Source organism: Callionymus lyra, chromosome 16, assembly GCF_982586985.1.
Source record: "Callionymus lyra chromosome 16, fCalLyr1.hap1.1, whole genome shotgun sequence".
Taxonomy (NCBI): domain Eukaryota; kingdom Metazoa; phylum Chordata; class Actinopteri; order Syngnathiformes; family Callionymidae; genus Callionymus; species Callionymus lyra.
The window spans coordinates 9,154,911-9,182,463 of NC_141833.1; the positions used below are offsets into that span (position 1 = coordinate 9,154,911).

The following is a 27,553-nucleotide window of genomic DNA, read 5'->3' on the forward strand; positions in this document are numbered from 1 at the left end:
TTAATATAAGCTGCATCACAATGAGACCCATATAAAAGCTAGTTGTGCACTTGAGAGGAACATTTGTGTGCAGTTAGGTGTCCATGAATAACAACATCATGTGTTTCTACCTCCTCCCTCCTCATCCTCAGTAGTTCTCAGTGTCAGTAAAAAACCTCACCCTGAGAGGTCAAGAGAAGCAAATGAACACAGACTCAGTTATGCCAGACCTTTGTTTTTAAACTTGAATAAATTAAACGTACTGTGGTCAACTCTACGCTTAAAACGGTCGACCTGTGTGAGTCTTGGAGGTTCATCATGCGAACAACAGCAGCCTTAGCAACAGACAGAGACAGGGAAGGCCTTTTCTGATTGGCTTTCGCTCACGATGCCTTCTTTTGATTGGCCGCTAGAGCTGTCAGTCAGTCGGGCTGCAGCGGGGCTGGGCGGGGTCCGGCCTGCTGCGCAGTGGATGCTGGAGGAGAGGAAAACAGCACCGCTGCTCACAGATATGGCTGATTTACTGGAATGTAATTCGCATACTTGTATGCATGCTGGATATATATTTTCCTCCATAGCACATTTAGGGATCTAGATCAGCAGCATAGCAAGCTCCACGCACAAGTGTTGCGACAAATGCAACATTTCCCTCAATTTGGAGTTGCGGATCCTCGATTTATTGACTATTGATCTCCAACATCAGCAGTAGTTCTGCAGGTAAGACTTCTTATTTTATTGCATGCTGCTCTGTTTTTGCACATGTATTATGAATTATATAAACAACGATGGCTCCATCATCATCATCATCATCATCATCATCATCTGCGCAACTAAATGATTATTGGCATCATGACCTCGTTTTCATCTTCATTTTTGCAGGTTTATTTATCTTAATATTTCAATTACATCATTTATTTATTACACTTTAATACCAGTTATTTTTGTGGCACCCTTATGTTTATTATTATGTTTATATTATTCAAGCAATAATATGTTTTTATTTCTTTGCTGATTATATTTGTATTTTTGTTGTTAAATTCTCAGCAGACTGCGTCAATGGTAGTGCGTGTTTGCAAATGTAGAGCAGCACTCTGTGTACAAACCCTGTTCCACCCCTCAACCTACATCTTCTGCAACACAGACACAAACACAGACGAGTAATAGTCATTCAGCTCGACTCAACCAAGATGGTGGTCTAAGCTGCACCATGATAAACTGTGTTTATTGATTGTAGGTCAAGAGGTTAGTCATAACAAAAGGTCTGGTTTTGACTCTCATAGTCACATTTGAATGACAGGGAATCCCAGCACGTCATGTGTTTGTGTACGAGAGAGAAGCTCAGGGAAGTTCTAATTGCTCACGTGGGTCGATCGATACATTTGCTTTGCTTGGCTGCAGAGATGTGGAGCTGTTCACTCAGCTGCACCATTTGAATGTCTGGGCAGTCAATACAATTGTGGCTGTATTACATAATTCAGAAGAACAGAGTATCTTCAATATTCTCACCAAAAAACAAGACTTATGATGCATCAAATACAGAACATAACAGTAAACGGAACTGATTTTCAAATGTCACTTTGTAAAATTTAAACAGAAATATTGTTTAAAAATGAATGACGGACTCAGAGGTCGTCAGAGGTCTGCGCTCTCTGAGTGCTTTTGAAGTTAAGTTTTAAAATAGTAGTAATAGTAGTAAATAGCAAGACATATCATAGCAAAACATGATGTATCCAAATTCTTCCCTTCGTCCAAAAACGTATTTTATCTTAAAATACCTTAAATTGTTTCTGTGTGTGCGTGTGCGTATGTGTGTGTGTGCGTGTGTGTGTTTTTTTTTTTTTTTTTTTTTTTTTAGAATCCCTTATTAGTCCCGCGAGGGGAAATTCAACCATTCACACATACTGATGGGAGTAGGCATGCACACTTGCGCCAAGTTCACCATCAGGATTTGTGTGTGTGTTGTTTTTGTTGATGATCTGTCTGGGGTGTCACTCAAAAGCTAAAGCTAAAAATAGTCTATAGTATCTAAGTATCAAAGTAAACACTAACTTGATTTAAAAACGGAATTAAATCAATGTATTAAACACATTTTAATTACATTTAAAATTGTATTAATTATTAGTACTACCTAACATTATTTGAGTTCAATGTGATATTGACATTTAACTCTTGTAAAAATTAATTGAAAAATTCAAGTGAAGGTAATAAATTAAACAAATAAATGATGAGGTTATATTAATGGAGTTTACCAGTTTTGTAACATATTTTAATTGTTTTGTGTAAACAACCTGACAACTGTCCACTTACAGTAAAGCAGTCACAAAGGGATCTTGTTGTGCAGCATTTTTGGGCCAATGTTGTGTATCTTTTTTTCCACAATAGTTGTACTATTTGTCAGTACCAGAAGATGTGGGTTTGAGGTTCACACAAAGATGCCGTTCTTCTGTTTACTATGTTGTTGTGATATAACTCCTTCAATTCATTCAGACAAACCCCCCATTAGATAAATGTGTCGTTGTCCGTTGGAATCTCCACTTTTTAACTGGTTACTCATCCCACATTATTATTAAGTCCATCCCATAGGAATATATTTGTTTTAATAAATTCCTATTTTTTTCCTTGTCATGTCCATCTTGCTAAGAACTACCAGTTTATATACAGATGTATTCATTTGAATCAAACATGCAGCTTTTACATAACAGCAATAATCCCTCAATAGTTCAGGTGCAACTCTGTAATCAAAACTATAAAACACTGCAGTGATGCTGCAGAGGTTTACTTGGGACGGTTTGTACTTTAGGCTGAAATAAAAAAATACACAAAAGCTGTTTTAAAACAATATATTTTAAATGACAATAAAATCATTTGTTTGCCAGACATGTAGACTTTTCCACAGAGTCATTCTGATGACTGATGGTTGCTATTAATACATTCTGTCTGCATCACTGGGAAACAATATAAATATGTCTGCATGCTGCGAGCACGAAGCAGATTTATTATTAGGTTTAGGACAGTAAAATACTGAGGTGAACTTCTGTGAAGATATACTGGTAAGTTTTGTATTTTATTCTCACAGCATTTAGCCGCATTTAAACAGGTGTCAGGAAAACCCCAAATCTTCTGTTTTGTTTTGAATTAAAAGTGACGAGAATTGTGTAGTTACATGAGATCAATGCTTTTAGAATTAAAATATATAAGTCAGTTGAGATTTAACTTGTCTACTACATTATGATTTAATCGGGTTCATATCAAGATCGCGTTGTTTATAGGTGCCAATAAATCATGAACAACTTAATTTAATAAGTTTATCTGGGTTTTAGGAAATGTGGTAGCCTACATTTCCTAAGGCGTAAAGTCACAAAAGATCTGATACTTAAATGTTGTCTCCAGATACTCTTTTCCAAAATATCAAAAGTTGTTATTCTAATGCAGTTTATTTCTGCACATCTGTTTTAATATTATACTCATGTAACATATGGTTCTATTTATTGTTACATGTTGTATCATAGGTTATTTTTGCATTTCTCTTGTTAAATAAAACTATTTCTTTAAAAAAGAATTGTATCCTTGTGGTATAAAAAACAGTATCAAGTATCGAGTAGTTGGATCGAGTTGAAGATTTTAATATTACTCAAGAGCCTCATCATATGCTTATAATGAAGATAAAATAAATGCTAGTAGAAAGGGTACCAACAAATGCAACTGTGCCACAACGGTTAAATGCTAAAATAAATGTTCTACTGCATATTATTCAGTAATATATATATTTTTTATTCAAATATATAACATAAGAGAACTATAACAATGTTATTTTAATCTGATTTTTCCCCATTTTTGTTCTGTTGACAAGCAATTATCACAAAAGAAAACATATGGGAAAAGAAATCTAACAAACTTTCCTTTGTCAACACTCCCTCACTAACCGTCATTCTTCATCCCTCTGTTTTGTTTTCATCCATGATCACATCATTTTTTTTAAGGCTTTAAATCTCGTGTTTCCGTGGCGATGTTGCAGGGAAGCGCCATGCTGACCAGCATCACCGATGGGATCCTCTGCTGTCTCACCGGGAAGTCTGCCAATCTTGTTTTGCCGCTGGAGTCATCGGAACCCTCGAATGGCTTCAAGTTTGTGGAGGTGAAACCTGGACGAGTCTTGAGAGTGAGGCACATCCTCCCGGAGCGTCAGCCGACCATCACGGAGGAGAAGGCCGTGGACAAGGCGGACTCGGGCACTGATGGTCCTCCTGTGGACTCCAGCAGCGTCCACTGCAAGAGGAAGATCACGGTCTACCGTAACGGCCAACTGGTGATCGAGAATCTGGGCGATGTGTTGCACTCTGAGATCCTTCAGTGCCAGGACGGAGATCTGGAACCCTGCAGCACCGTGGAGGTGGAGCTGGCCGACTACAAAGACATCGCCACTTCACCAGATCCCAAACCCGTTCCACCTCCAGTTCCTCCTTCTCAAGGAGAGCAGAAACCGGCTCCGCCTCCTCGTCGCCGGCGTCGGAAACCCAAACGCACGTTGATGATCGACTCTAAGAGGGTGATCTCCAGCTGCAAAGGGACGCACTCGGACGTGGCGTTGTTCTTCATCCACGGCGTCGGCGGCTCGCTGGACATTTGGGGCAGCCAGCTGGACTTCTTCTCCCGCTTGGGCTACGAGGTCATCGCACCGGATTTAGCGGGACACGGGGCCAGCATCGCCCCTCAGATCGCGGCGGCGTATACGTTCTACGCCCTGGCCGAGGACCTGCGTGCCATCTTTAAGAGATACGCCCGCAAACGTAACATTCTCATCGGACACTCGTATGGGTGAGTAATGGAGTCAGATGTTCTCATCGTAGCACCGATACCTGACCGTCTTTTGTCCTCCGCAGAGTCTCGTTTTGTACGTTCCTCGCCCACGAGTATCCCGATCTGGTGCACAAAGTAGTGATGATCAACGGAGGAGGCCCCACTGCCCTGGAGCCGAGCCTCTGCTCCATCTTCCAGCTCCCTTCTTGTGTGCTCCACTGTCTGTCGCCCTGTTTGGCCTGGAGCTTCCTCAAGTAAGACCTTCGGATTACAACAGAAGTTTGGAACTTGAATTAAAATCCTTCCTTTTTTTTTAATGTCATCAGAGCTGGATTCGCCCACCAGGGTGCCAAAGAGAAGCAGCTTCTGAAGCAGGGCAACGCCTTCAACGTGTCTCCATTTGTACTGCGGGCCATGATGAGCGGTCAGTACTGGCCAGAGGGAGATGAGGTCTACCATGCTGAGCTCACAGTGCCCATCCTTCTGGTTCATGGCATGTGTGACAAGTTTGTGCCGGTGGACGAAGACCTGAGGATGGCAGAGGTAATGATATCTTGATGTAGTCCTCAAAAACCCTTTCATGCACAGTGTCCACTATATACTTCTGCCCACTGGGCAGCTGTTGTGAGTGAAATAATAAGCTTTAAAATGAAAAGCAAGATGGCTGACAGAGGAGTTAAGTTTAATTGATATAGCTTTATTCATCCCACATTGGGGAGTTGCATCTCAGGGGATATGTTCCCTTTTCTTTGCAGGAAACCAGGATAATAAAAAAAATATTGGGACAAGCATTGACGGAGAAGTAAACTTGTTAAGGGTCAACTAATGTGTTGAAGTGTCTCTTAAATAGATGTTGGACAATATTGTATCATCAGTATGTGTCTGTTTGTAGAAAACTCTCTTTTAATTGAAATATTTACATTATAAAATGCGCTTAAGCCCCGCCCACTGAGAACATTTTGTTTTTCTCAAGCTAAAATCTTTACCATAACCACGCCCACTCTGCTGTGATTGGTCAAACATCAATGTTTGTCACGCAGCTTCATAAATCCAGGAAGTCTCCACCTCCAGGAGACTTGTTGTATAAAGAAAGGCGTTCCTCGCTGCTGCAGGAGGAGTGAAGCCTATTGTTACATCATAATGACGTCCGCTCTCGTAACCTCTCGTTCTGACAGATTTCAGACGGGGGAGAACTTTATACCTTCTTCATGTTGATGCGGTTTTCTGTTCCTGGAATCTTTAAATAGTCTTCTCAGTATTTCCGGCATTATGGAAATAAATGCAACTGACGATAAGACCCAGAGTCGTAAAGTCATTTGGTTGTCAGTTGAAGTTTCAGAGGAAAAGTTAACGTGAGACTTGTGATTAGGCAAAATGAGAAACAATCTTATGTAAGGGCCGCTCTAATGTTTTTATAATTTCACCGTGCAACATTATTAAGTTGCTTTTTCTGTCTCTTTATTCAGATCCTCCTGTTCGGATTCTTGAAAGTGATCGACGAAGGCAGTCACATGGTGATGATGGAGTGTCCTGAAACGGTCAACACTCTTCTCCATGAGTTCTTCCTGTGGGAGCCCGACATGTCCAGTAAAAACAGCGCACAAGAACAGACAATTACAGCCACAGCCGACTCACTTCAGACATTGAAAAACAAGAAGAATGGAGAAAAATAATCAATCAAGAGTGGTTTGTATTTGGTGAAATTCAAAAGATGGGCCGTTTCTTCGGCAGTTGAATCTTTGTCTTAAGGCTGCTGCAAGGCTGTGAGCTGTTAGCTACAGAGCCACGTCTTAAGCTGCGCCAGGAAAGAGTTGGACTCACCTCGGCCTACAGATGACGATCGGATGCAAAGTAGAATTCTGCTATCCTCTTCATTAAGAGACGTTTCGCCACACAATAACTGGAAATTACAGGGACAGTCCATTTGTGAACTATATTGTCAAACGTTAAGGTGCAGAGTTGACGTCTTTAACCTCCGTCCCGCCACGTCGATGTTAAGTGTTGCAAAGAGTGTATTTTTTAAATGGAATAAACTTATTTTTGCCTCATACTAATAGCAAAATCCGATACAAAGATATATATAAAAATAAATACTTATTTAACTGCCACAGTGTAAGGAAAAAATCAAACATATGTTTGTATTTGATAAGAAGTCAATACAGAAGTCATTGTGATCTACATTCACGGATAATAAAATGCACAGAATTTATAATATAATTATAAAGCTTATTAACTTAATTTGGCTGTAATTGTGATTTTACAATCATTACCTTTGATAAAACAAAAGTTAATAGCTTTTGTATTTTGCTATACAAACAACTAATTAATTCCTGGATTACAAAAAAGAAAATCTAAATGATTAAAAATGTAAAAGCAGAGAAAAGTTAAACTACATTTCCAAAGCTTAACTTTGTTAAACCTTACTCTTTTACATTCCTAGTGATCCTAAAGACAGATACTGTGACATTGCATGAGTAAAGACTAAAATAAAAAATGGAAAGAATTGACCAAATACGTAAATAATTATTGAAATGTGAATATAATTTTCACTTTAAAATATATTTCCCTAATTTCTGTTCCATAGTATATGTGTCTTTATGTTGGTGGATACAACACAATCGTTCTGTAGATGGGTAAAATGAAAGAAAAAGAGCTGAAGAAGGAGCTTGTTTTAAAAAAAAAAAGACATTCATTTATGGGTGTTTGATTGTCCCACAGTGGGACTGTGAGGAGACAGAGCCCCGGATTATATGGGCTGAGACAGTGCTTCACTGTTGAATAGTGCATTATTGTATTGTGTCATGGAGGGTGACATTTTGTTTGGCTGATGTTCAGTACGGAAGATCGATGATAAAAAAAACATACTTACAATGCAGATCTTATGATATATATGCATATTTTCTGAACAATATTAATAGGAAATATGTTGGGAAATAAATCTAGGACTAATAACACTAAAAAATGTCATGGAATTTAAAATCTCATGTGCTGCTCAAGTGTAACTTTTGGTGTCAAAGGTCAGTAACACTGTTTGGACCACAGGGTGCACATGTATTCCCTCCTCTGCTTAAAGTGTACAAACTGTCAGCGCTCCTCTGTGCTATATGTTTTGTGGTAAACAAAATGTGTTCATGTAATTGTGGAATTTATTCATCATATATATGCACTGCAATTGCATATGACCTTGTACCCTATATAAACCAGTTGCATTCTGTATGTGAATGTGCCTTTCCAGGCCCGGAAATAAAATATTCAGTCTTCAAATGTGTCTCTGCTATTGATTATATTGAGTGATTCAAATAAAAAGTAAAATTTAGGACTGTATGGTATATAGGTGAATCAGAATCAGAATCAGAATCCCTTTATTGTGTTCTCTTTAGGTGTTACCTAAAGAGAATTATTTTGTATTCTTCCCGAAGATAATTGTGTTTTTGATATCGCTTGTGTTTTCTCTGGGTCAAGATGAACGACCTCCGTGGCTTCCTTAAATACATATGCAGTGGTGGAGGTCGTTCACCTTGACCCTGAGACAGCACAAGGGATAAGGTTTAGATAAGATCAGGTATTGAAGAAATTATGAAGAATAAGTGAAAACATCACTGGATCCACTTCTTAATAAGAAGTAATAAGTCAATTGAGATACAAATTAAAATCTACTGGCAGAAAAAGAGCCAAATGTCCGATTTTCATCAAACAGAAAGCTGTTTTGTAAATATGTGTACATGGAAGCGTTAAAGTTTTGATATTATTTTATTTATTTTTCAGCATTTTTTGTTCTTCACAATATCTGCTTCGATTTGCTGTAGAAAAAGTGGAGATAAAGTATCAGAGGATTCTCAAAAATAACTTCTAAAACAGAAAAGAAGGAAAAATCGTTCTCATGTAAATCTTCAATTTAAAATATAGGAAAAAAAATAGAAAATAGATTTTATATTTCTTTAAAAATATATTTTGTAGGAATTTTTAAATTGAATGTTTATTAATTTATAAATGTATTAACTGGCAACCTAACGATTTCATGTCCGACAACGCGCCATGTGACAGCAGACTCCTCTTGTGATTGGCTGAACGTCTACCATGCGTGCTGTGGTAAACAAATTCCTGGTGCGTGTGCTTGCGTACGAGCAGTAATGGAGGAGACTCACTGTGACCTGGGCTAACAAACCGCTCTGCTGAACCTTCCTCTCTAACTGTGGGTGTAAACGGAATCACAACAATATCGTCTCGATAGCGTAGGTACGTGACGAAAGCTTTTCTATTACATTTCTTTGACGGCGCCATGCTAGTTTCAACCGCGAAGTGCTAATCCGCTAGCATGGGCGCCGTCTATCACCTGGATCATACATCCTGTTATGGAGTTAACCGTTCTATTAAAGTCGTTACAAACCGTTATTGGAATCTTAAAGGTTTCATGCATGCACGCGTTTGTCACGCAGTGAAGAACATCCAAGGGCGTTTAGTCTTGTTTAAACCCATTTAAGGCATATTCAAGAACGTACAGTAACTGGGACGCTATCCTGCGCGGGAGGTAGTCGGTGTCACGACAGTTTCGATTGTCTTATTTGTCTAAAATATCAATTATTTTTCCTAAAGGACTGTCCAAACACTACTCGTAGAATACGCGCCAACCGACTGTGCACGTTGTCACTGTCCGTTCTGATCCGAGGGTCCTCTGGTTCAAAGGTATTACTCGTGTTAACTTTAAACTTGTTAGCGCACAAGCTAACTTCATAGCCGAGCCCAGTTAAAGAGACGCGAGATCCGCCAATCAGATGCGAGAACGTCATCGACAGTTACAGTATGAGAGCCTGTGCCTACATTTGTATGAAATATAAAAATAGATGTTAATTGACAGTTAAGTTACACAAAGACAGCGAGGTAGTGTGGACTTCGCAGATAAATGATGTTCATCATGATTCCGACATTGAACTTGAAATGTAGAGATGATCATTTTAAATGAGACAAATCGTAAATGTTTTTTTTATAAAGATTTTCTATTTTATCAAAATTAACTAGTCGACACTTGGTTTAAGTACTTTCCCGAAGTGGTTCCACTAACATTTTTGTATAAGATTTTTATTAAACTTAGAGGTATTTGTATCAGAAAGGAATGTGTAGGAACCTGTTTTAATAAAAGGTAAAACTACATCTTTATCAAAGTAACTGTGATAAAATATATATTGTATATCAAAAATATATAAGTTAATGAATGACATCATTTCTTTATTTATCAGAGCAAAAATACATGGCACATTTTTAAATGCAAATGATTAAAAGTTTTAATAAACTATTGTACTAAAACCAAATATTTTATTTTGTTATATTGTATTCATCTAATGTATTTAATCTATTCATATCATTCTATTTTATACAGTATCCAAAGCATCCCAATGCTGTCTTGTGATAAATGTTTTATGATTCTGATTTCTGTGTTCTTCAGGAGTCGGCCACAAATCCAGAGATGGCGTCCGAAGTGCTTTCCCAAGGCTCTGGTTCCAAAGGAATCGTGACATTTTACCCAACAATGGAGGAATTCAAGAACTTCAGTCGCTATGTTGCATACATTGAGTCTCAAGGAGCCCACAAAGCAGGCCTTGCTAAAGTGAGTACCACTACTATTATACCGACTACAGCTTACATCAGAGTGTACTTTGAGAAAGTGACTTAAATAACCTCCTGGGTAAATGTTTTGCTTCATAGAGGAACAATGATGTTGTTGCCAAGTTGTAAAATGTCAACATATGCATCGCATTAGCTAAATGATAGTTGAGAAAGGTCATGCTAATGACAACAAAATAACTAAACAGATCCATTTTAATTAGTCTAACAGTAATAGTTAAGTTATACAAACCAGTAAGAGTGTTTTTTGTTTTCTTTGTTTAACACAAAAAGAAGTGCTTAATAATGGAAAAACTCAACATCCTATTGATATGATATAGTGATAAAATGTTTTAATATATAATTATTTTAAGATATATTAAACAGAAAAAAAAGCTTATTGTTCAACGGATAAAATGACATGTTCTTTTTATTTCCTTCAAAGATTGTCCCACCTAAGGAATGGTCACCAAGAGGATCATATGAAGACATAGATGATCTAGTTATACCAGCTCCAATCCAGCAGGTTGTGACTGGCCAGTCCGGACTCTTCACTCAATACAATATTCAAAAGAAGTCTATGACTGTCAGGGAGTTTCGAAAGATTGCAAACAGCGACAAGTAAGAGTTGAATAACGCAATTTTGAAGTTGGATCTGTAATTCAACTTGGCATTGACATGTTTTATACTGACTTACTAAAATTTGTGCCACAGGTTCTGTAGCCCTCGATATGATGACTTTGAAGAGCTGGAAAGGAAATATTGGAAGAATGTGACCTTTAACCCGCCAATATATGGTGCAGATGTGAATGGAAGCTTGTATAAACCTGTAAGTTTTAATTTGTAGTTCTTTATCTTACTCTTGAACAAATGATAATGTGAGTGAATGGTTGAATGCCTCCTCTCGATTGCTAATTTGCATGCTCTCTGACCTTTACAGGGAGTTAAAGAATGGAATATTTGCCATTTGAATACCATTCTAGATACTGTGGAAAGTGAGAGTGGCATCACTATCGAAGGTGTGACGACACCATATTTATACTTTGGGATGTGGAAGACAACCTTTGCCTGGCACACTGAAGACATGGACCTCTACAGTGTCAATTATCTTCACTTTGGAGAACCCAAGTCATGGTATAAACGCAACCTTCCGCCTTTTGACATATTGTTTTGCACATTTGAATGATGCTTTGATTGGATCCTTCATATTCAAATTATATTGTACATATATGTTTACATGGTTGCTTTCAGTTTAAATTGTAATTTGTTGTCTGGCAGGTACTGTATTCCTCCAGAACATGGTAAAAGATTTGAGCGTCTCGCAAAAGGTAGATTCCCTTGCATGCGATGTTAAGTGTTGTTCCCCTAACCAAAAATCTCTCTTCTGCAGGGTTCTTTCCTGGAAGTGCTCAAAATTGTGAGGCATTTTTGAGGCACAAAATGACGCTCATTTCTCCATCAATACTTAAAAAATATGGCATTCCGTTTGACAAGGTAGGATTACATTTTTTTATTTTCACACGTTCTTTTAGAAGATTGTGACAAAAGGTTCTTTATCCTTCTAGATAACTCAGGAGGCTGGAGAGTTCATGATCACATTCCCCTATGGCTACCATGCTGGTTTCAATCACGGATTTAACTGTGCAGAGTCAACCAATTTTGCGACTGAAAGATGGATTGACTATGGCAAGCATGCAGTGTTGGTAAGTAATAAAGATAAACAGCCTTTAGCTTGATAACCAGCACTTGTCTTAGGACTACAAGGTAACTGTTAAAATGATTTACAATTCGTAATATATTTGAACCACATTGATTTATATATTATACATGGGATGATGATATTACCTTTTTTGACATGTATTCAATATAGACATTTATCGATATTTAGTATTCTTTAAGGAAGGAATCAAATGGGGAAACAAATGGGATTTAAGTAATTTAATTGTAAATGAAGTTTGGAAAATTAAACAGCTTCTAAAAACTATATCATATAGTTTTAGAATGTATATTACATATTGATATTGTCATACAAATGTACATCAAATGTTGCTGCCGGCAACGTAGCCAAATACTTATTAATGGTCGCTGAATATTTAGCTTTTCTGCTATTGGTGTTGTCAGCGAGGCTAAGATGCATTTTTCTTATTTAAGAAAAAAAAAGTCTTTGTACATATTCATTGAAAGACATCAGTATTCTAGAAGCCAGACATAATCTGAACTGCCAACTTTGTAACAGGCAAAAGAGACAAAAACAATAATCCAAATTCTAGAAAGTGTATTGTAAAGGAAAATTAACCTTAATAGTGCGTCAATCATTGGATACCCCATTCTTGTTTCACAGTGCACATGCCGTAAAGACATGGTGAAGATCTCCATGGACGTGTTTGTTAAGAAGTTCCAGCCAGAACGCTACAGTGTATGGCTGGCAGGGAAGGACACGGTTCCAATCGACCACTCTCGTCCCACACCAGAGGCTAAAGAATTCTTAGGAGAGGCTTTTCCAATCTCCAACAAAAAGAGTTTGTGTACAACCGAGATCTGTGCGGACGATGGAGAGCGCAATGGGTAGGTCATGTACTTTGATGTACCCGTTCGTTTGTTCCTGTTCTTATATCGCTTCTATTTCTCTTTAGCGTTCCACAAAGGATTGAAACTAAAAGGCACAGAGTGTGTCTTGAGGTACCAGATGAGGTTGTTCCAAAGGAGGAGGAAGATGACGATATGATGGAGTATGGAAAGCGACCGAGACTTAATCTTATGCCTCAGAAAAGCTCAGCACAAGACATCAAGAGATCTAAAGGTTAGCCCAAAATCTTTTAGTATTGACTCACAATTCCAAAGATACTGCCAAAGAAACAAACCTAGAAAGAGATGTAAATGTTTTTGTTATATTTTAAGGTAATGAAGGCTTGGTTTATTGTTCTTGCAGGTCCACCAAAATTGGTCGTCACGCCAACAAAACTCACTTTGATGAATCCGTTTCAAAGAGGCTTGAATCTCAACCCTATGGGACGCCACCACTCTGCATATATGAAGATTAATACTCCACCAGTATGTCAAACACAGACCCAAAATGGGAATCCGCCGGCAGATATGAAGTCCAACTCGGCATTGCAGGCCTCCAGAAAAATGGGTGTTGCTAGCTTGCTTTTCCACCGGACTAAGAGCTCAAAAGATGCCATTCAGGTGCAAAGCTATGCCACTGTAAAGTCGACGCCACAGCAGCATCCTCCTTTACAGCTTCAAGTGCACAGCTATGCCCGGGAACATCAGCCTCAGAACATTCAGTTCAAAGCGTCCACTCTATCTCACGTGCAAAGCTACGAACAAATCCTTCCCGCAATAGAAGCCCACTCAGAGGAAGCCACTGTCAAAAGCAGCCCTGAAAGGCCAGCATCTTTGATTTCTTGTGTCACTCCAACTAAAAGTCCGAAACCTGAAAACCATTCTGGTGAAATCAACGGAAGTCTATCCCCAAAGAGCAGTACACGAAAGGTATTCACTTTCAATACATTCAACTACTTGACTACTGCTGCTTTTTTATTGTGTTCAATATGGACAATACCATGCGAGTTACTTTTTAGATAACCAGTTGGAATTCATACCTCTTCTTTCTCTGTACTAGTCCTTTTGCCTTATTTGCCTCATTAATGTGAAATTTAGTTTTGTGAAATATAAGGATTTAATCGCATGTATTCAGTAAATTATTTATTTTTTCTTTTGACGTTGTTCCATCAGCTGGGAGAAGAGCTGTCTTACTGCAAGTCAGTGGTTGCTAAACGACAACAGAAAGATGTGCTCTGTCAACTTCCCCGTCATCACCCTCTGTTTAGAGAAGATGAAGAGGGTAAATATATGCATATAATGAATATGAATATTTATTGCAATTAAACTGTAAATATCTATTTGATTTACATAATGATCATAATAATACATTTAATAATTATTTGGCCTCTAATTTCTTAACCTTTTTATTTATGTTTCCTTAGAGATTGATTTAGATCTTGAGTTCCACTGGGAAGAGAAAGAAGAGTGGGCCAAGCCTGTGTTCCAGATGTGGCAGTGTCGACCATACGACCCAGTGCTGGAAAGAAACTACAACAAGACCGTAGGCGAACAGGCTCCATACTGCTCGATATGTCTACTCTTCTATGCACATCATCAGGTAGAGACTTAATTTATTTGAAGGCTTTAGCAAAGTTTCACTAAGTGACTAGCTGAGAGGTAAAGTGATAGTTTACCCAAAAGTAATCAGTAATTTTCTACTCACCCTTAAGTCTTTTTGGAGTAATCTGTTCCTTTTTAGAGTTGTAGGCAAAAATGTATATTCATTTTAATGAGAATTATTCAGGAAAGTCTATATTTACGCTAGTTTGTGGAAGAAGTTTAAAGAATAAAAGCTATATAAACCAGTACTGTGAGTAAATATCATGAGTGCTTCCAGTGTACATAGTAGACTGTATGTGCTCTGGAAGCGTTCACGATATTTATCCGCTTTAAGCGTCTTTTTGGCAGAAGATAAAAACGATAAACCCTGAACGTCATTCGCTTCATTCAAATGGACATACATTTTTATCCTATAACTAATCTAAGAAGATTACTCGTGAAATAATCCCAAGCTTTAGGTGACATGAATGTGAGTTTAAAATGAGTGTAGTTTGAATTTTGGTTGAACTATCACTTTATACACATTTGCCGTTTTGTATTGTCTCTTCACTGCCATCTGTTGGCGCTGAATGATAGTGTTACTTGTTGGGCACCACTGCATCCACTAGAGGTCTCTACAAGCCAAAACAGATTTTGATACGACTGTGACATACAGACTTTTGAGATGAGCTTTCTAATTGGGAGCTTAATTCTATATTGTCATTTTACATTTCATGTCAACCATTAAAATATGACTTCCTTGATTGTGTTATACATTATACAGCAATTTCGCATCTGATAATTTTTCATGTTGATTTTTCCCTTCGCAATCTTCTGATATGCTTGTACACCGTGTTCCTGAAGTCTGAATCTAATACCGGGAGCCCAAGTGTGACATTGGTGAACCGTCCTGGAGGCCGCCACTGGTCCAAACCCCTCATCCCGGAGATGTGTTTTCACACTCAATCCAAGGACGGACTGCTGTCCAACCCCAGAGTCGCAGAGGATGGCACCAGCAGGCTGGTCAGCTGTTCTCAGTGCTGCGTCCGTGTACACGCGAGTAAGTTAATGTCACTGACTTTGCTGTTGTTTGTTGTTATCATGGTTGTCGTAAATCGTTGACAAATGGTTTCAAAGCACTCGGTGTTCTAATGACTGTACTTCATGCTTATGCATTTGAACTATGCCAATTTACAATAAACAAACACTAACCCATGGGTCTTGTTATAATAAATATCTGCTTCCATCTCGTCAGGCTGCTATGGCGTCTCTGGAGATGAAGACGATCTGGACGACTGGTTGTGTGCTCGCTGTGAAGCTGATGCAACTGAAGAGGTTAGTGTCTTGATCATTTTGGTTTGAAAATAAAACTCGTGGAATAAGGTTTTTTTTTTATTTTTTTTTTTTAATCAAACATTTTGAAGGATTTTGGCTTTGTTTTGGTCATCCTTTATCTCCAGAAAATCGACTTATGCTGGCCCATTTCTCACTTTTTTTGTATCACTTAATTTCATCGAGATTAAAATGTAGATCTTAGGTCAAAGTGCAAGTACATCCTTCTCGTACTAAGCGCTTAACGATGTTAATTTCTTGTGAGCAAGAGTTCTCAAGCATACTTCTTGATGTTGGAAGAGTAACCGGTTTAGCATGGGTGTGGACGCTCTCTTATTTATCCTGGCAGCTTATCTGCACCTATTACCTGTCAACTGACTCAATTTCAAGGTCAATCCTAATCGAAAGTGCTGGCTCAGGTCAACCGTGACATAAATACACCAACAGTAGTAGCAACTGATTATTGTTGTGCTTCACTCACTTGGCTCTCTGTGGTCTGCAGGCACGTCATGATCAACCAGTGTTACCCTGTGGTCATATCTGTGGTGGTTATTATGCTGGTCTGCTGTTTTTTCGGAAATGAGAAAAGCAGGATGTATATAGTATATAACTGAAATAGTATATATATATATATATATATATATATATATATATATTTATTTATTAGGGCTGTGTACAATATATTGCGATTGTGTAGTAACAACCATATATTGTTTATTTTAAAGAAACAACACTTTTTCTGGCTTTAATAGCAAAGGAATGAGCAAGTACTTGCTCTAATCAAATGTAAAAGTGCTTGTAGTAAGTGCTTCTCAATATATTAACAAAAATGTAAACTTAAATTAACAATGAAGTGCATTAACAGTCTCAAACAACCTGGAGCAACATGCAATATGAAGCATCTGTCGGTGTTTAATATTTTAACTTTAAACTCTGGTTTAAAGCCATAAATGTATATTTACATGTATGTATGTATGTATGTATGTATATGGATATATACAAGAAGAATGAAAGAAAGCATTTATTGAAGACCAGGTACTGTAACCGAGTTGTTGATGTAGCTGTTTTTTATCAATACACAAATTTATTTTAGATTAACCAGCTCAAATATTTACTTTAAGGTATTTGCACTATAGATACAAGCACACAAATCCTAAATGCACCCCGAAGTAGAATTGTATGTGTATTATTTGAAACTTATTTCTCATTCTTTCCTTGTATTTGTGTTAATTAGACTAGAGGTGAACACAGTTTTGTTCCCCTACTGGTGACCTTGTTTAGGATGGGACCCACAAGCTTATAATGAGTCTATTTGATTTGATAATAAAATTAAACCTCTTCTTAATGTGAGAACAAAGTTAGCATTATAGTTAAACCCTCAGGAATAAACTAATTATATCAACACGAGTGACATTTACATTCCACTTCATTACTTTTTTTTTCCAGAGTCAAGGTCAGTGTTGAGTGGCCCGGGGCTCACACATGGTCTTTACTTCGTTTAAACCCCCCATGCTCATACTAGATTTAAACCTCTTTTTAAAAAATGCATATTAAATGGAATTCCCTTTCCTTATACAACCAAAAAATATATTATTATTTATTTTTAAGGCTTAATGTTTTTGAACCGAACAAATGGCTGAAATGGAAATTATGACTATCTGACTGTATCAGACAATTGCGTCCATGTCACACGTGTCTTTTGTTCTTAGCCTATGCTTTTAACTGTTTAAAATATTTGTCATTGTTTCCTTTATCAAGCCACTAAATTACTTAGAAGCAGCATTAATAATTGATCATCTAAGTTTCCTTCCCAGCTTCGCCTCTTACATGTGATCATTCCACTTTAAACCTAAGCATTCAAATCCTCCCACAGTTAAAATGATTTATAAAAGTATTTTTGTCAATTGTTAATTAAGATGTCAGAACTGATGATGTGTAAATTCTTGACAGACATTTTCTTGTGTTTCAGGATTGCTGCCTGTGCTCACTTAGAGGTGGAGCTCTACAGAGAGCCAACAGTGGCAAGTATGTACAGACGGACTTTATTGAGCACATTTGCCTTTTTATACTTTATTCGGAACTGTCTTAGTTCGGATGTTTCTCATTCACGAAGACATTTTAAAATGCTGACCAGTGTTGTGAATAGAACGCCTCACACTAGCTGCTCTTTTAAAAGGCAGACCTGACACACACACACACGCACACGTGCACAAACACGCACACAAACACTTGCAGTAGCACGTGTGTCCGCCTGTTTTATGGTGTTGGCCTGTGGTTACAATTTACTGCTGAGTGCAAGTCACAGAAAATGTCTGCTGGTTTTTTCTGCAAGGCAATGCTGAAATGGAGGCACAAGTTTCTCTCAACTGATGTATCTAATGGTATTTGGAGACTTGAGTGATTCTTTATAAATATAGAAATTATAAATCAAGTCCTTTCTTTACTAAGGTGCCACTACTGCGTATCTTCTTCTGTTTTTCAAGCTTTAGCTTTTCACATACTGAATTTCTTTTGGGATTTACACGCTTTGTTTAATTGAGAGTTACAGAAAAATGAAAGTCTTAAACATTTAACTACTCATGTTTTGTTTGAGCTACACCTTAATTTAGATTCACACACAAAGGCTTAAGAGTGCAACAGTTTCTGTTTACATGGAATGTAGTTTTTTTTCCAATAGTGTTCATCGTGTGTTTATAGTGTAACGGAATTTAAATAGATTTTTTGTTTCGCAAATTTTCTCGTTTTTACAAAATGAGATAAAGAAAAAAGGCCTCATATGAAGTATTTTCCTTGCCGAAAATGTAAAAAGTAATCATTTCAAAACCGTACATATTTTTTATTTATGCCAATTTATTTCCATGTGGTTATTATTTTCTTTTGAACTTTTTATTCTCAAGCGTTGGTGAAACGCATAACCTTTGCCACCCAGGTTGTGTAAATACAGCCCACACAATGTATATTTAAGTTGAGCTTTGTCTCCATGTTCATTGCACTGTTGCTCCTGAATCCTTGACCTGTTTGTCCATGTCGAAGGTGGGTCCACGTGCTGTGTGCCATCACTGTGATGGAGGCTCGCTTTGTCAACATCACTGAGAGGAGTCCGATCGACATTTCGTCCGTCCCAGTGTCCCGGTTCAAGCTGGTAAGACTCGCCTGTTCCTCGGTTACGTTGAAGTTGCCGCGTTTTCTACATTGAATTCGGCTGTTTTATAAATTAATGATCAGAAAAATCAATCTTTTTTATAAAAACAACTGCAACAAAGTTATCCTGTTTGGTTTTGACAGCTTTCCATGACGTTAGCTTGGCTTGCATGAAAGTAGGTAAACAGTGTAGTCAGTGAATGAATAACTAATATGATGGAGGAGAATAAGTTGCAGATTACCATTTCAATTCACTGTTTAACTTTGAAACCAGTCTTTTTTTTTTTTTAAGGACAGTTAATGCATATTCCCCATTAGCTTTTAGTTGTGTTTTGTTGCCTGGCATGTTGATACTTTAAGCCATCTATCATTTACAACGCTCAAACTTAAGGACCAAGGCCCATCAAGCCAATTTATGTGGCACTCCACAGGGTTTGCTCTAAACCAAAGTAGATTAATGTTCATGTTGATTACTTGTCCTTTAAAGACACCTCTGTTTGTCAATATCCTTAACCTCCGTTTTATATATTGTACAATTATAAAGAGACTTCTAACAACTGCAAATTGATGTTGAATAAAGACTTCCTGTTTCATATATCATATTATTACTGTTTGGCCCCTCAAAGTAAAATCTATCATTTCTGCCAGTTCATTGACTTTAGGATTTATTTAAATAATTACATTAAATAATTATTGTTATATATAAAAACACATTATTTATTTTTTGGGTCAACATGTGTAACGACCACAGGCGTGTATGTCTGTCCGACACGGCCATATTTCACTCTCCAAATGTGACTCTGTTTCCTATGATTTATCAAAAGGAAATCCCCGCCAGCATGTTTGTTTTCTAGTTTATTTTTCTCAATAGAAATTCGTTTGATTGTATCATTGTCCCACTAACTCACTTCCCCTGTCCTTTATCCTTCCCCTTCACTTCCTTTCCTTTACCATTCCATTCCTAACCTCTCCGCCTAACCCTCACCCCCTCCTGCACTCGTGCCTTTTGTCTCGTAGAAATGTGTATTCTGCAGGAAGCGGATGAAAAGGGAAGTGAAAGGTTGCTGTGTCCAGTGTTCCCACGGGCGCTGCCCCACATCGTTTCATCCCACCTGTGCCCTGGCTGCCGGAGTCGTCATGCACCCCGACGACTGGCCGCTGGTGGTCTTCATCACCTGTCTCCGACACAGAGCTCCCACCATATCACAGGTACGATAACAGATTCCCAGAACATGCCCCCTTAGTGAGTTAAGTGCAGCTTTGAATGAGCTTGTTGTCATGGTTACTCTGGAAGAAGATGTTTGGTCTTTTTTCAAAATAAGTCTCGCTGCTATACTGAAAATCAAACATTTTGTTTAACAGATTGAAAACTTAATTGAGGGAGGGCCTTACTCACAAAATGACATATTAGTTTCTGACTGGAATTCAACCACGAGTCTCCACACGCACCAGGTTCCTGCTTGCATGGTTTGTCAGAAGCTGTTTTAATTCCTGTTAAAAGTTTACAGCCACTCTGTTGTTGTTTTTATCTTCCCGACGTTATATGTGCGCGATAAGGTTTTAAGACTTTCTGTCTAAGCAGGGCAATAAAGCCACCAGGGAGTTGACGGTGCGCCAGCGAGTCATCGCCAAATGCAAGAACGGGCGCTACTACCACAGCGAGGTGGCGGAACTGAGCACCGTCACCTTCTACGAGGTCGTCTTCGACGACGGCTCGTACAGCGACAACCTCTTCCCAGAAGACATACAGGTCAGCCTATGAATTTTTTATATAGTTTTAAATGGCAAAAAAATTGAATCAAAAGTTAATCTTTTCTACTAACTAAATAAACTTAACTGCAATGGAAGTATATCAGTGCAGTCATGATATTGAAACGTCAAATGTTATGACGTTCCTTACTAAAATGTTGAATATATACCGAATTAATAAAAAAAAGAGAAGAATTTCAAGGTTACAGTTTAACAAATTATTGAATCAAATTATAATTTTTTTTTTGTTGATAATTTCAACCGAATGTATCACTGAAAATATTGTAAGAACTTCCTTAGTTGTAATATAAATGCAAGAAAACTGTGAAGCGTGGCACAAGATATAAAATGCAGGGTAAGAAAATGGTAGAATGTTAAAAGGAATATTTGTTTAGGAATGTTGTTTAAATGACCATAAAGAGAGACAATAAACCATATCTTGAGTGTTTATGATGGCTTGCTTTACTGTATGTACTTGGACCGTAAAAGAGACACAAAGACATGAGAAAATGTAAGGATAAAATACTCATCTGAACTTTCAGAACCGGGATTGTGTTCGACTGGGACCGCCAGCAAAAGGTGCTCCAGTGGAAGTACGGTGGACTGACGGTTTGACCTACGGCGCGAAATTTGTAGCGTCACACTCCATCCCAATGTACCAGGTAGGTGTTCGGTCTCCTCATAAACCCAGTCCTGCATCCAGTTCACACAGATATAGAGTCACGGTGATGGATCATCCAAAGACGACGATAATGATTTGTGGTTTCAGGTGGAGTTTGAGGACGGATCCCAGATCAGCTTGAAGCGAGAGGACATCTACGCATTGGATGAAGATCTTCCTAAAAGAGTCAAGTCCAGAATGGTAAAACCACTTCATCTTCAAGACTCTGCTTGGAATCCTGAAACTAATGCAAACATTCCCGTGTTTTTTTTTTCCAGTCTGTGGCTTCTGACATGCGCTTTGAGCTCTTCACACAAAAAGAGGTCCAGCAGACCTCCAAGCGGCAGCGCGTGGTCAACTCACGGTACCGAGAGGACTACATCGAGCCGGTCATCTACAGAGCCATCATGGAATAAAGAGCAGATTTGGACTTCCACCTGCCTGCCAGGCTACTAACTTATAAACCACGGCTGGGACTGTTTTCTGTGTCCAAGTAATACTGATCAGGTTTACCTGCTTCTTTTTTTGTTCATAAGCCATCAGTGATCATCTCAAGGATATTTATTGCTTCTGAGCACTGACTTCACAACAATAATATCACTTCTGGTCATCTTTTAAGTGAGTTGTCATCACTATTGTGTTCTCTTTTATTCACTGAATTCAAGATCGCAAAAATCAACTGTGACGTGAGATTTGATCCGCCTTACACTCACCGAGCCGGTGATCATCTCCAGCTTTTTAAGGTTCTTCTGAATTTATTTATGCGCGTTCAGATCAAAGCTACGTTGTCACGATCCGTAGAAAACCTCAGGTGTATTTATATTTATTACAAGGACAAGGTTTTCTGGCACGGATCCTGATACGGTCAACACAAAAAGCACTTAAGTTAATGTTTCCTTTGTATCGAGTTGGGAGTCCTTCCTCCCGTCTCCGAAGACTAGAACGTGGATAGAAAATCTCTGGACCTGGACGTAGTGACTTTTCTAGCACCTGCTGTAGTCTATATTTTTGAATAACCAGGTCCATTTGTTGCTTCTCAGGAGGTGCACTCGCTGTTTGGTGTAGTGGTGGCACGTTCAGACGGGACAGGTTGGCTTTGTACAACCGACATTTGTTTTGTAAACTATCCTTGCATAAAGTCTTCGTGCCTCAGTCGTCGTGTGGAGTGATTTGTTCGATAGTTTTGGTGAGTCACACACTGCAAGGAAATAAGGGGGGGGTTTCAAAGCTGTATCTGAACTTATGCCACTTCCTGTAGATGCTATCTGCTGAAAGGAGGAGGTGGTAGGGAGGCTTGTCAGAAGCACAACAGGTATTCACTTGTCGTACAGTTGCACATGTATGCTCTCCCTCCTTTCGTCTTCTATCAGAAGCATTCCTGAGTCGTGACAAGAATGTGTTAACAAAGCCGTTTTTAATTATTTTTTTTTACCTACATCGTTATCTTGCTTTTCACATCATGCAACTATCATGAAAATAGGATGACTTAAGATTTCCAGCTGAGAGGGTGAGGTTACTCGCTCGACTTCATTCCTTCAGTGCCCGGCAGACAATATTACGGCATATATAATAGTTTAGTCAAAACATCACTGTCTGGATTTCTTGATCCTGCGGAGAATCTTCTCTGCACGTCTGCACAGCTCTCTGGTGTCGTCGACCCCACTTGTAAGTTTATTTCTCTTGAGTTTTTACCTCTCGGTAAATTGGGTTTTCTCCTCTCCTCTCGAGCAAAAACATGGTAAGATTAATGTTGTTTTTTTTAATGTGGTGGTGTTGATGAGGCGCCGAGATTGTGCTGCCGTCGTCAGGGAGGACAAGTACGAACACAGTGATATTTTTTATTCTAAATACTTACTTATAAAACGGGATTTCATTGTGGTAAATTTAGTGTACGTTTTACAAATATAAAACTTGATTGATTCATATTCCTTTTATTCTTCCCACGCCTTCCTACCAGCAGAGTTGACAAAAAAAGATTAAACATACAAACCCTTAATTTAAAAAATATATATTATAGATAAAATGATAATAAATAACAAACGTTTGTCAAACCTTTTTTTTTAACAATGATTTATGTCTTCGAATTTGTTTTTTTTGGATGCTCAACACACAACTACACAAAGGAAACAAGCCTTGTTTGTGCTTTCATGCTCATGTCGCACCATTATCTCTGTCAGCGATGAGACTCAACAGAGGCTCCTGGTTTCTTGCACTGAGTATCGTGGTCTGCAGCCACACGTGGTCACATGGTCGTCAAGTGACATTGCTCTAGTTGTATTCGGCTAATGATGTCTGATGTGCACGTATTCCTTTTAAAACGGATATTCACTCGGTTTAACAAACGCCACGACAAGACAAAGCAGCATTTACATTCTTATAAACAGTTATTATGTTGTTCATCTTGCAGTGTTGGCTTATGTCCTGTTTAACATCAAATGATCATTATTTGTGAAACAAAATGTTTATATAACATCCAAAGATGAATTCCATACAACATTTTTTCTTAATAGAAAAGAATACATTCATTGTCAATGGACAAAATTGTTGATGTGAATGGTCAAAATGTGAAAAAATAATATTAAAATAAAAAAAAGTAAAATATTGAATAGAAATGAATTTCATCCAAAATGCCTTTAATAGGCGGAGCCTTTTTTCCTCTGCATATTTTAGCCAAAACTAAACAAACTGACAAAAAACTCAAGCTGATATTAGATGCTATCTGCTGCATGCATCATGCTAACACAAAGAAATAATAAAAAATAATAATTTAAGTTAAATATGACTGATGCTCACAAATTTGAGCTGTGAAGGATGGAAGTCAGCAACAGATGTGCATGTTTTACTCGAGGAGCACCGGATATTTTTCCTAATTCCCTCCGATAATAAAGCTTCTCCGCTACAACCACAACACTTTTGTTGGTGTGAGATTCCATTCATTCCTCTCTTGCTACCAGGAGCGACACCGCAAGGTCGCCGACCCTCTCAATGGACCTACTTGAACCTTCATATCCTGGTCCGGTCCATCCTGTCCACCTCCATCCAAAACAAAAGCCAGAAAATGAAACCTCCGAAATGTTTATTCTGCACTCAGTATTTGAAAGTACTCCAGAGAGTTTGTGGCGAGACAGTTCCTCCTAATGGGACTTCCTGTTGGTACCAGAACATTAAGCTGCAGCTCTCTGGGCCTATAGACCCCCCCCCCCCCCCCCAACATCCACTCCACTTTATCACATGATGGATCAACTCTATAACCAGACCAGAGGTCTCGTATCACTTAGCACGCAATCTCTGGCCATGCTTGCAGGCTCGGTTGTGGACGGAAGACAATGTCGTTTGTGGAGACTTGAATTCATCTTCTAGTTTTTAAACTGCGTTGATCAAAAGTGTGGTCTGTGGCCAAAGATATAAATTCCTACAGTCAGCATACAAGACTAATTCAGATATAAATATGTCAAAATTATATAAAAACATTTTTTAACTTTGTTGTGGGTATAATCAACCTGAGGTGTTTTTAAAATATATATATATATATATATTTATTCTGTTGAAGTAGAGTCATGTGATTAGAGGTTTGAAAAATATTTATAAATAATACATGATTCGATGATATAATAAGAATCTGCTCCACTTGAAACTAGTATTTTATTATTATAATCATCATCTGTTATTAAATAAATCTAAAGTAAATACCATGCAAAACCAAACTTAAAAACAAAAAAAAATTGGAACGCAAGTTTGTTAAAATTAACATACATTTAATTTTCAAAATTCGGTTTAATTAAATATGATGCCATGAAAAAAAAACATTCTTCATTCTTTGTTTGATTTTATATGGTACATATACCACAAAAAAAGTCCTATTCTGATTAAGAGTTTTTTCAGTATATTTATTAAAATGATGATACACTTACACAATACAAACTATCATAAAATAGTTTGTATAATATTGTTCGTATAATCGTATAAAATAGTTTAGTGCAATACATTTTCTTTCAATTTAAAAAGGAAAGAAACACAGGCTGTAAATGAGTCATGTGACTTGAATATACACACACGGTAACTAATTAAACTACTTTAGTTTAACTATTTAATAATAAAAAAGAAATGTGTTTGTTAAGAAAAAGTGGACTTTATGTTTTGGCAACTGAACTCAATGTCGCGGTCATTTAAGAAAGAAACAGGAAAAGCAGGTAGAGCGAGCAGCGAAGGATTGTGGGAAGATAAGATGGTACGATGATTCTCAGTGATAAGAAGATTGTCACGCATCATTTTTTTTTGCACATTCTTCTTTTGATCAGTGAAGTCCTCTCCTCCAAACTCTGTTAGTTGATCTGTATTACGAGTAAAGTCCATCAACATAACTTTAGTTTGTAACAGACGACTGCATCTGGTAACCCTTGAAGGCGTTTAAAAAATACGTATTCTCCAGTTGTAAGATCTTTATGGTAAATATGAGAAGTATTTCTCAAGAAAATGGACTCGTGTTTTTTTTAATTCTCTGCTGCATTACACATTTTTCCTCTGGAACACTCCTGCTGAAAATACAGTTCAACGACCGATAAGAAAAACCAAAACAGGAACTGTTTGTGAGACGAAGAGACCGTGGCCTTGCAGATAAAACTCATGGTTGCAGCGCAAGATAGTTTTGACTTAACAGCAAACACACAAGTTATTCAATTTAGATGTCAGGAATTGAAGAGGATAGAAAAAGTGTATTAATTCCTTCAGAATATTAAACGGTTGAATGTATTATTTCAAATTTTGAAACTTGCTTCTTTTTTATATATATATATAAAATGTTGTCATTTAAGCATTTAATTATTTTTTTTGCCACCAGACAATACCAAAATAAAACCAAAGTACTATGTTGAAAGTTTTAATTTAATAATTGAAATCAAAATATTAATATTTTCAATATGAATTGTTTTTTTGCACATAGAGTTTGATAGTCTAATTCCAAAAGCCCCCAAATTATCTTTTTTTAATTGAATTTTTTTTTATTTTTAGCCTTTTAAATTCAATATAAAAATGTTGCCATCTTGCAAGGCTAATCCAATCGAGCGCCGAGCCACCGACCCAACTTTTAAATTCACACTAAGCTAATTAGTTACAATTAGTTGCGAAATTAAATTTTAACGTTGCTTTGAAATCCACCATGATGACCTGCCAGTGCTTCGTCATGTGGTCGTCTGTGCGTCACGTGATTGGCTGAAAATTCCAAACAAGTAGCTCGGAACTCTTTTGGCCTCATCTGGTGGCATGAATATCAATAAAGTCAATTAAAAGTTCCAACATTTTAAACAGAATGTGATGGCACTGATATACTTCAATACACGTGTTAATGCCTTTAAGATCAGCGGGAAAACATCTCGCTCAACACGTCCCTGAATCTTGATCCGTTCGTCCTGACACGTGGTTTATAGACGTCGCGATAACTTGTTGAGCTCCCTGAGCTCAGAGCATGTTGGCAGTCGTGACAATAGTAGGTGTAACATGAAGAAGTGACGTCTGTCTTCTCGCTGCCCTGGAGTCGAGGTAGTATCTTGAAAACGAGCTTCCAGTGAAACACGACATCGTTCATTACGTCTCTTTGAGTTGGAGAAACAGACTCGGTGCCGCTGCAGGGAGGGGAACTCCCGCAGATGACAAGAAATGTGACACAAACGTGTCATGTGACACCTCGGTATACAAACTTGATGTTGTCTGCGAGCGCTCTTTAAATGATTCCCATGTAATCCAAATATCCGTGAACAATACTAGCCTCCTCCACCTGACGTCACCCGATATATCGCATTACTCACTCCTTCCCTGACTTCGGGGGAGGAACAGAAAACGTCGGATTATCCGTCGGATGTATTTTTTCCTCGACTGATCCGCACTTTAAGATATTCCTAAAGGAAAGTCGTAGGATGACTTCGCGTCCATCAGCTTTCCATTAGTTCATTTCCTGCCTCCATTAGAGCCACGGCATTGATTACAAGATTCCGATGCACTTAAGAGTTTCTTATAAGTCCAACTATTGCGTCATTAGGTCGGAACAAACTGCAGAGAGGAATGCGTGGAATCATGGCGAGGGGACGGGAATCCGTTGGGAAAATAAAAACTGGTCAAGGACATGCTGACAGTCGTGGGTTAACCCTGAGAATGTGA

The 27,553-nt window shown here is 38.0% G+C and overlaps 3 protein-coding genes across 6 annotated transcripts in view; all 3 read left to right on the plus strand.

Moving 5' to 3' along the window:
• Positions 1–443: 443 nt before the first annotated feature.
• Positions 444–8,040, plus strand: abhd8a (abhydrolase domain containing 8a). Its single transcript, XM_087812035.1, has 5 exons — positions 444–696; positions 3,995–4,794; positions 4,860–5,030; positions 5,103–5,319; positions 6,243–8,040. Exons 2-5 carry the CDS (start codon positions 4,004–4,006, stop codon positions 6,447–6,449), a joined length of 1,386 nt encoding a protein of 461 aa, XP_087668161.1. The 5' UTR covers positions 444–696; positions 3,995–4,003; the 3' UTR covers positions 6,450–8,040.
• An 822-nt stretch (positions 8,041–8,862) lies between these two features.
• Positions 8,863–22,555, plus strand: LOC148063542 (lysine-specific demethylase 4A-like). Of its 4 annotated transcripts, none has more exons than XM_087812025.1 (23): positions 8,863–9,012; positions 10,217–10,378; positions 10,820–10,995; positions 11,089–11,203; positions 11,315–11,508; positions 11,653–11,702; positions 11,765–11,868; positions 11,940–12,077; positions 12,716–12,939; positions 13,008–13,174; positions 13,304–13,869; positions 14,113–14,221; positions 14,364–14,539; positions 15,385–15,580; positions 15,776–15,855; positions 17,822–17,877; positions 18,886–18,994; positions 20,011–20,202; positions 20,356–20,460; positions 20,576–20,743; positions 21,285–21,404; positions 21,512–21,604; positions 21,682–22,555. In XM_087812025.1, the coding sequence occupies exons 2-23, from the start codon at positions 10,238–10,240 to the stop codon at positions 21,817–21,819; spliced, it is 3,417 nt and encodes a 1,138-aa protein (XP_087668151.1). In that variant the 5' UTR covers positions 8,863–9,012; positions 10,217–10,237; the 3' UTR covers positions 21,820–22,555. The 4 variants fall into 4 exon arrangements, with proteins under 4 accessions (XP_087668151.1, XP_087668154.1, XP_087668152.1 ...); XM_087812026.1 differs by having other exon boundaries at positions 8,865–9,008; XM_087812027.1 differs by having other exon boundaries at positions 8,865–8,968.
• Positions 22,556–22,786: 231 nt separating this feature from the next.
• st3gal3b (ST3 beta-galactoside alpha-2,3-sialyltransferase 3b) overlaps positions 22,787–27,553 on the plus strand; it is a 50,584-nt gene continuing 45,817 nt past the window's right edge. The window contains exon 1 of the mRNA XM_087812038.1: positions 22,787–23,068. The gene's annotated coding sequence lies outside the window, so the exon portion shown is untranslated. The remainder of the gene's footprint in view (positions 23,069–27,553) is intronic.

Coding starts and splice junctions, on each gene's coding strand:
- abhd8a (XM_087812035.1), top strand. CDS start 4,004: ATGCTGACCAGCATCACCGATGGGATCCTCTGCTGTCTCACCGGGAAG. Junction 5,031..5,102: donor TTGGCCTGGAGCTTCCTCAA/GTAAGACCTTCG, acceptor TAATGTCATCAG/AGCTGGATTCGCCCACCAGG. Junction 5,320..6,242: donor AAGACCTGAGGATGGCAGAG/GTAATGATATCT, acceptor CTCTTTATTCAG/ATCCTCCTGTTCGGATTCTT.
- LOC148063542 (XM_087812025.1), top strand. CDS start 10,238: ATGGCGTCCGAAGTGCTTTCCCAAGGCTCTGGTTCCAAAGGAATCGTG. Junction 13,175..13,303: donor AGACATCAAGAGATCTAAAG/GTTAGCCCAAAA, acceptor TTGTTCTTGCAG/GTCCACCAAAATTGGTCGTC. Junction 17,878..18,885: donor CAGAGAGCCAACAGTGGCAA/GTATGTACAGAC, acceptor TCCATGTCGAAG/GTGGGTCCACGTGCTGTGTG.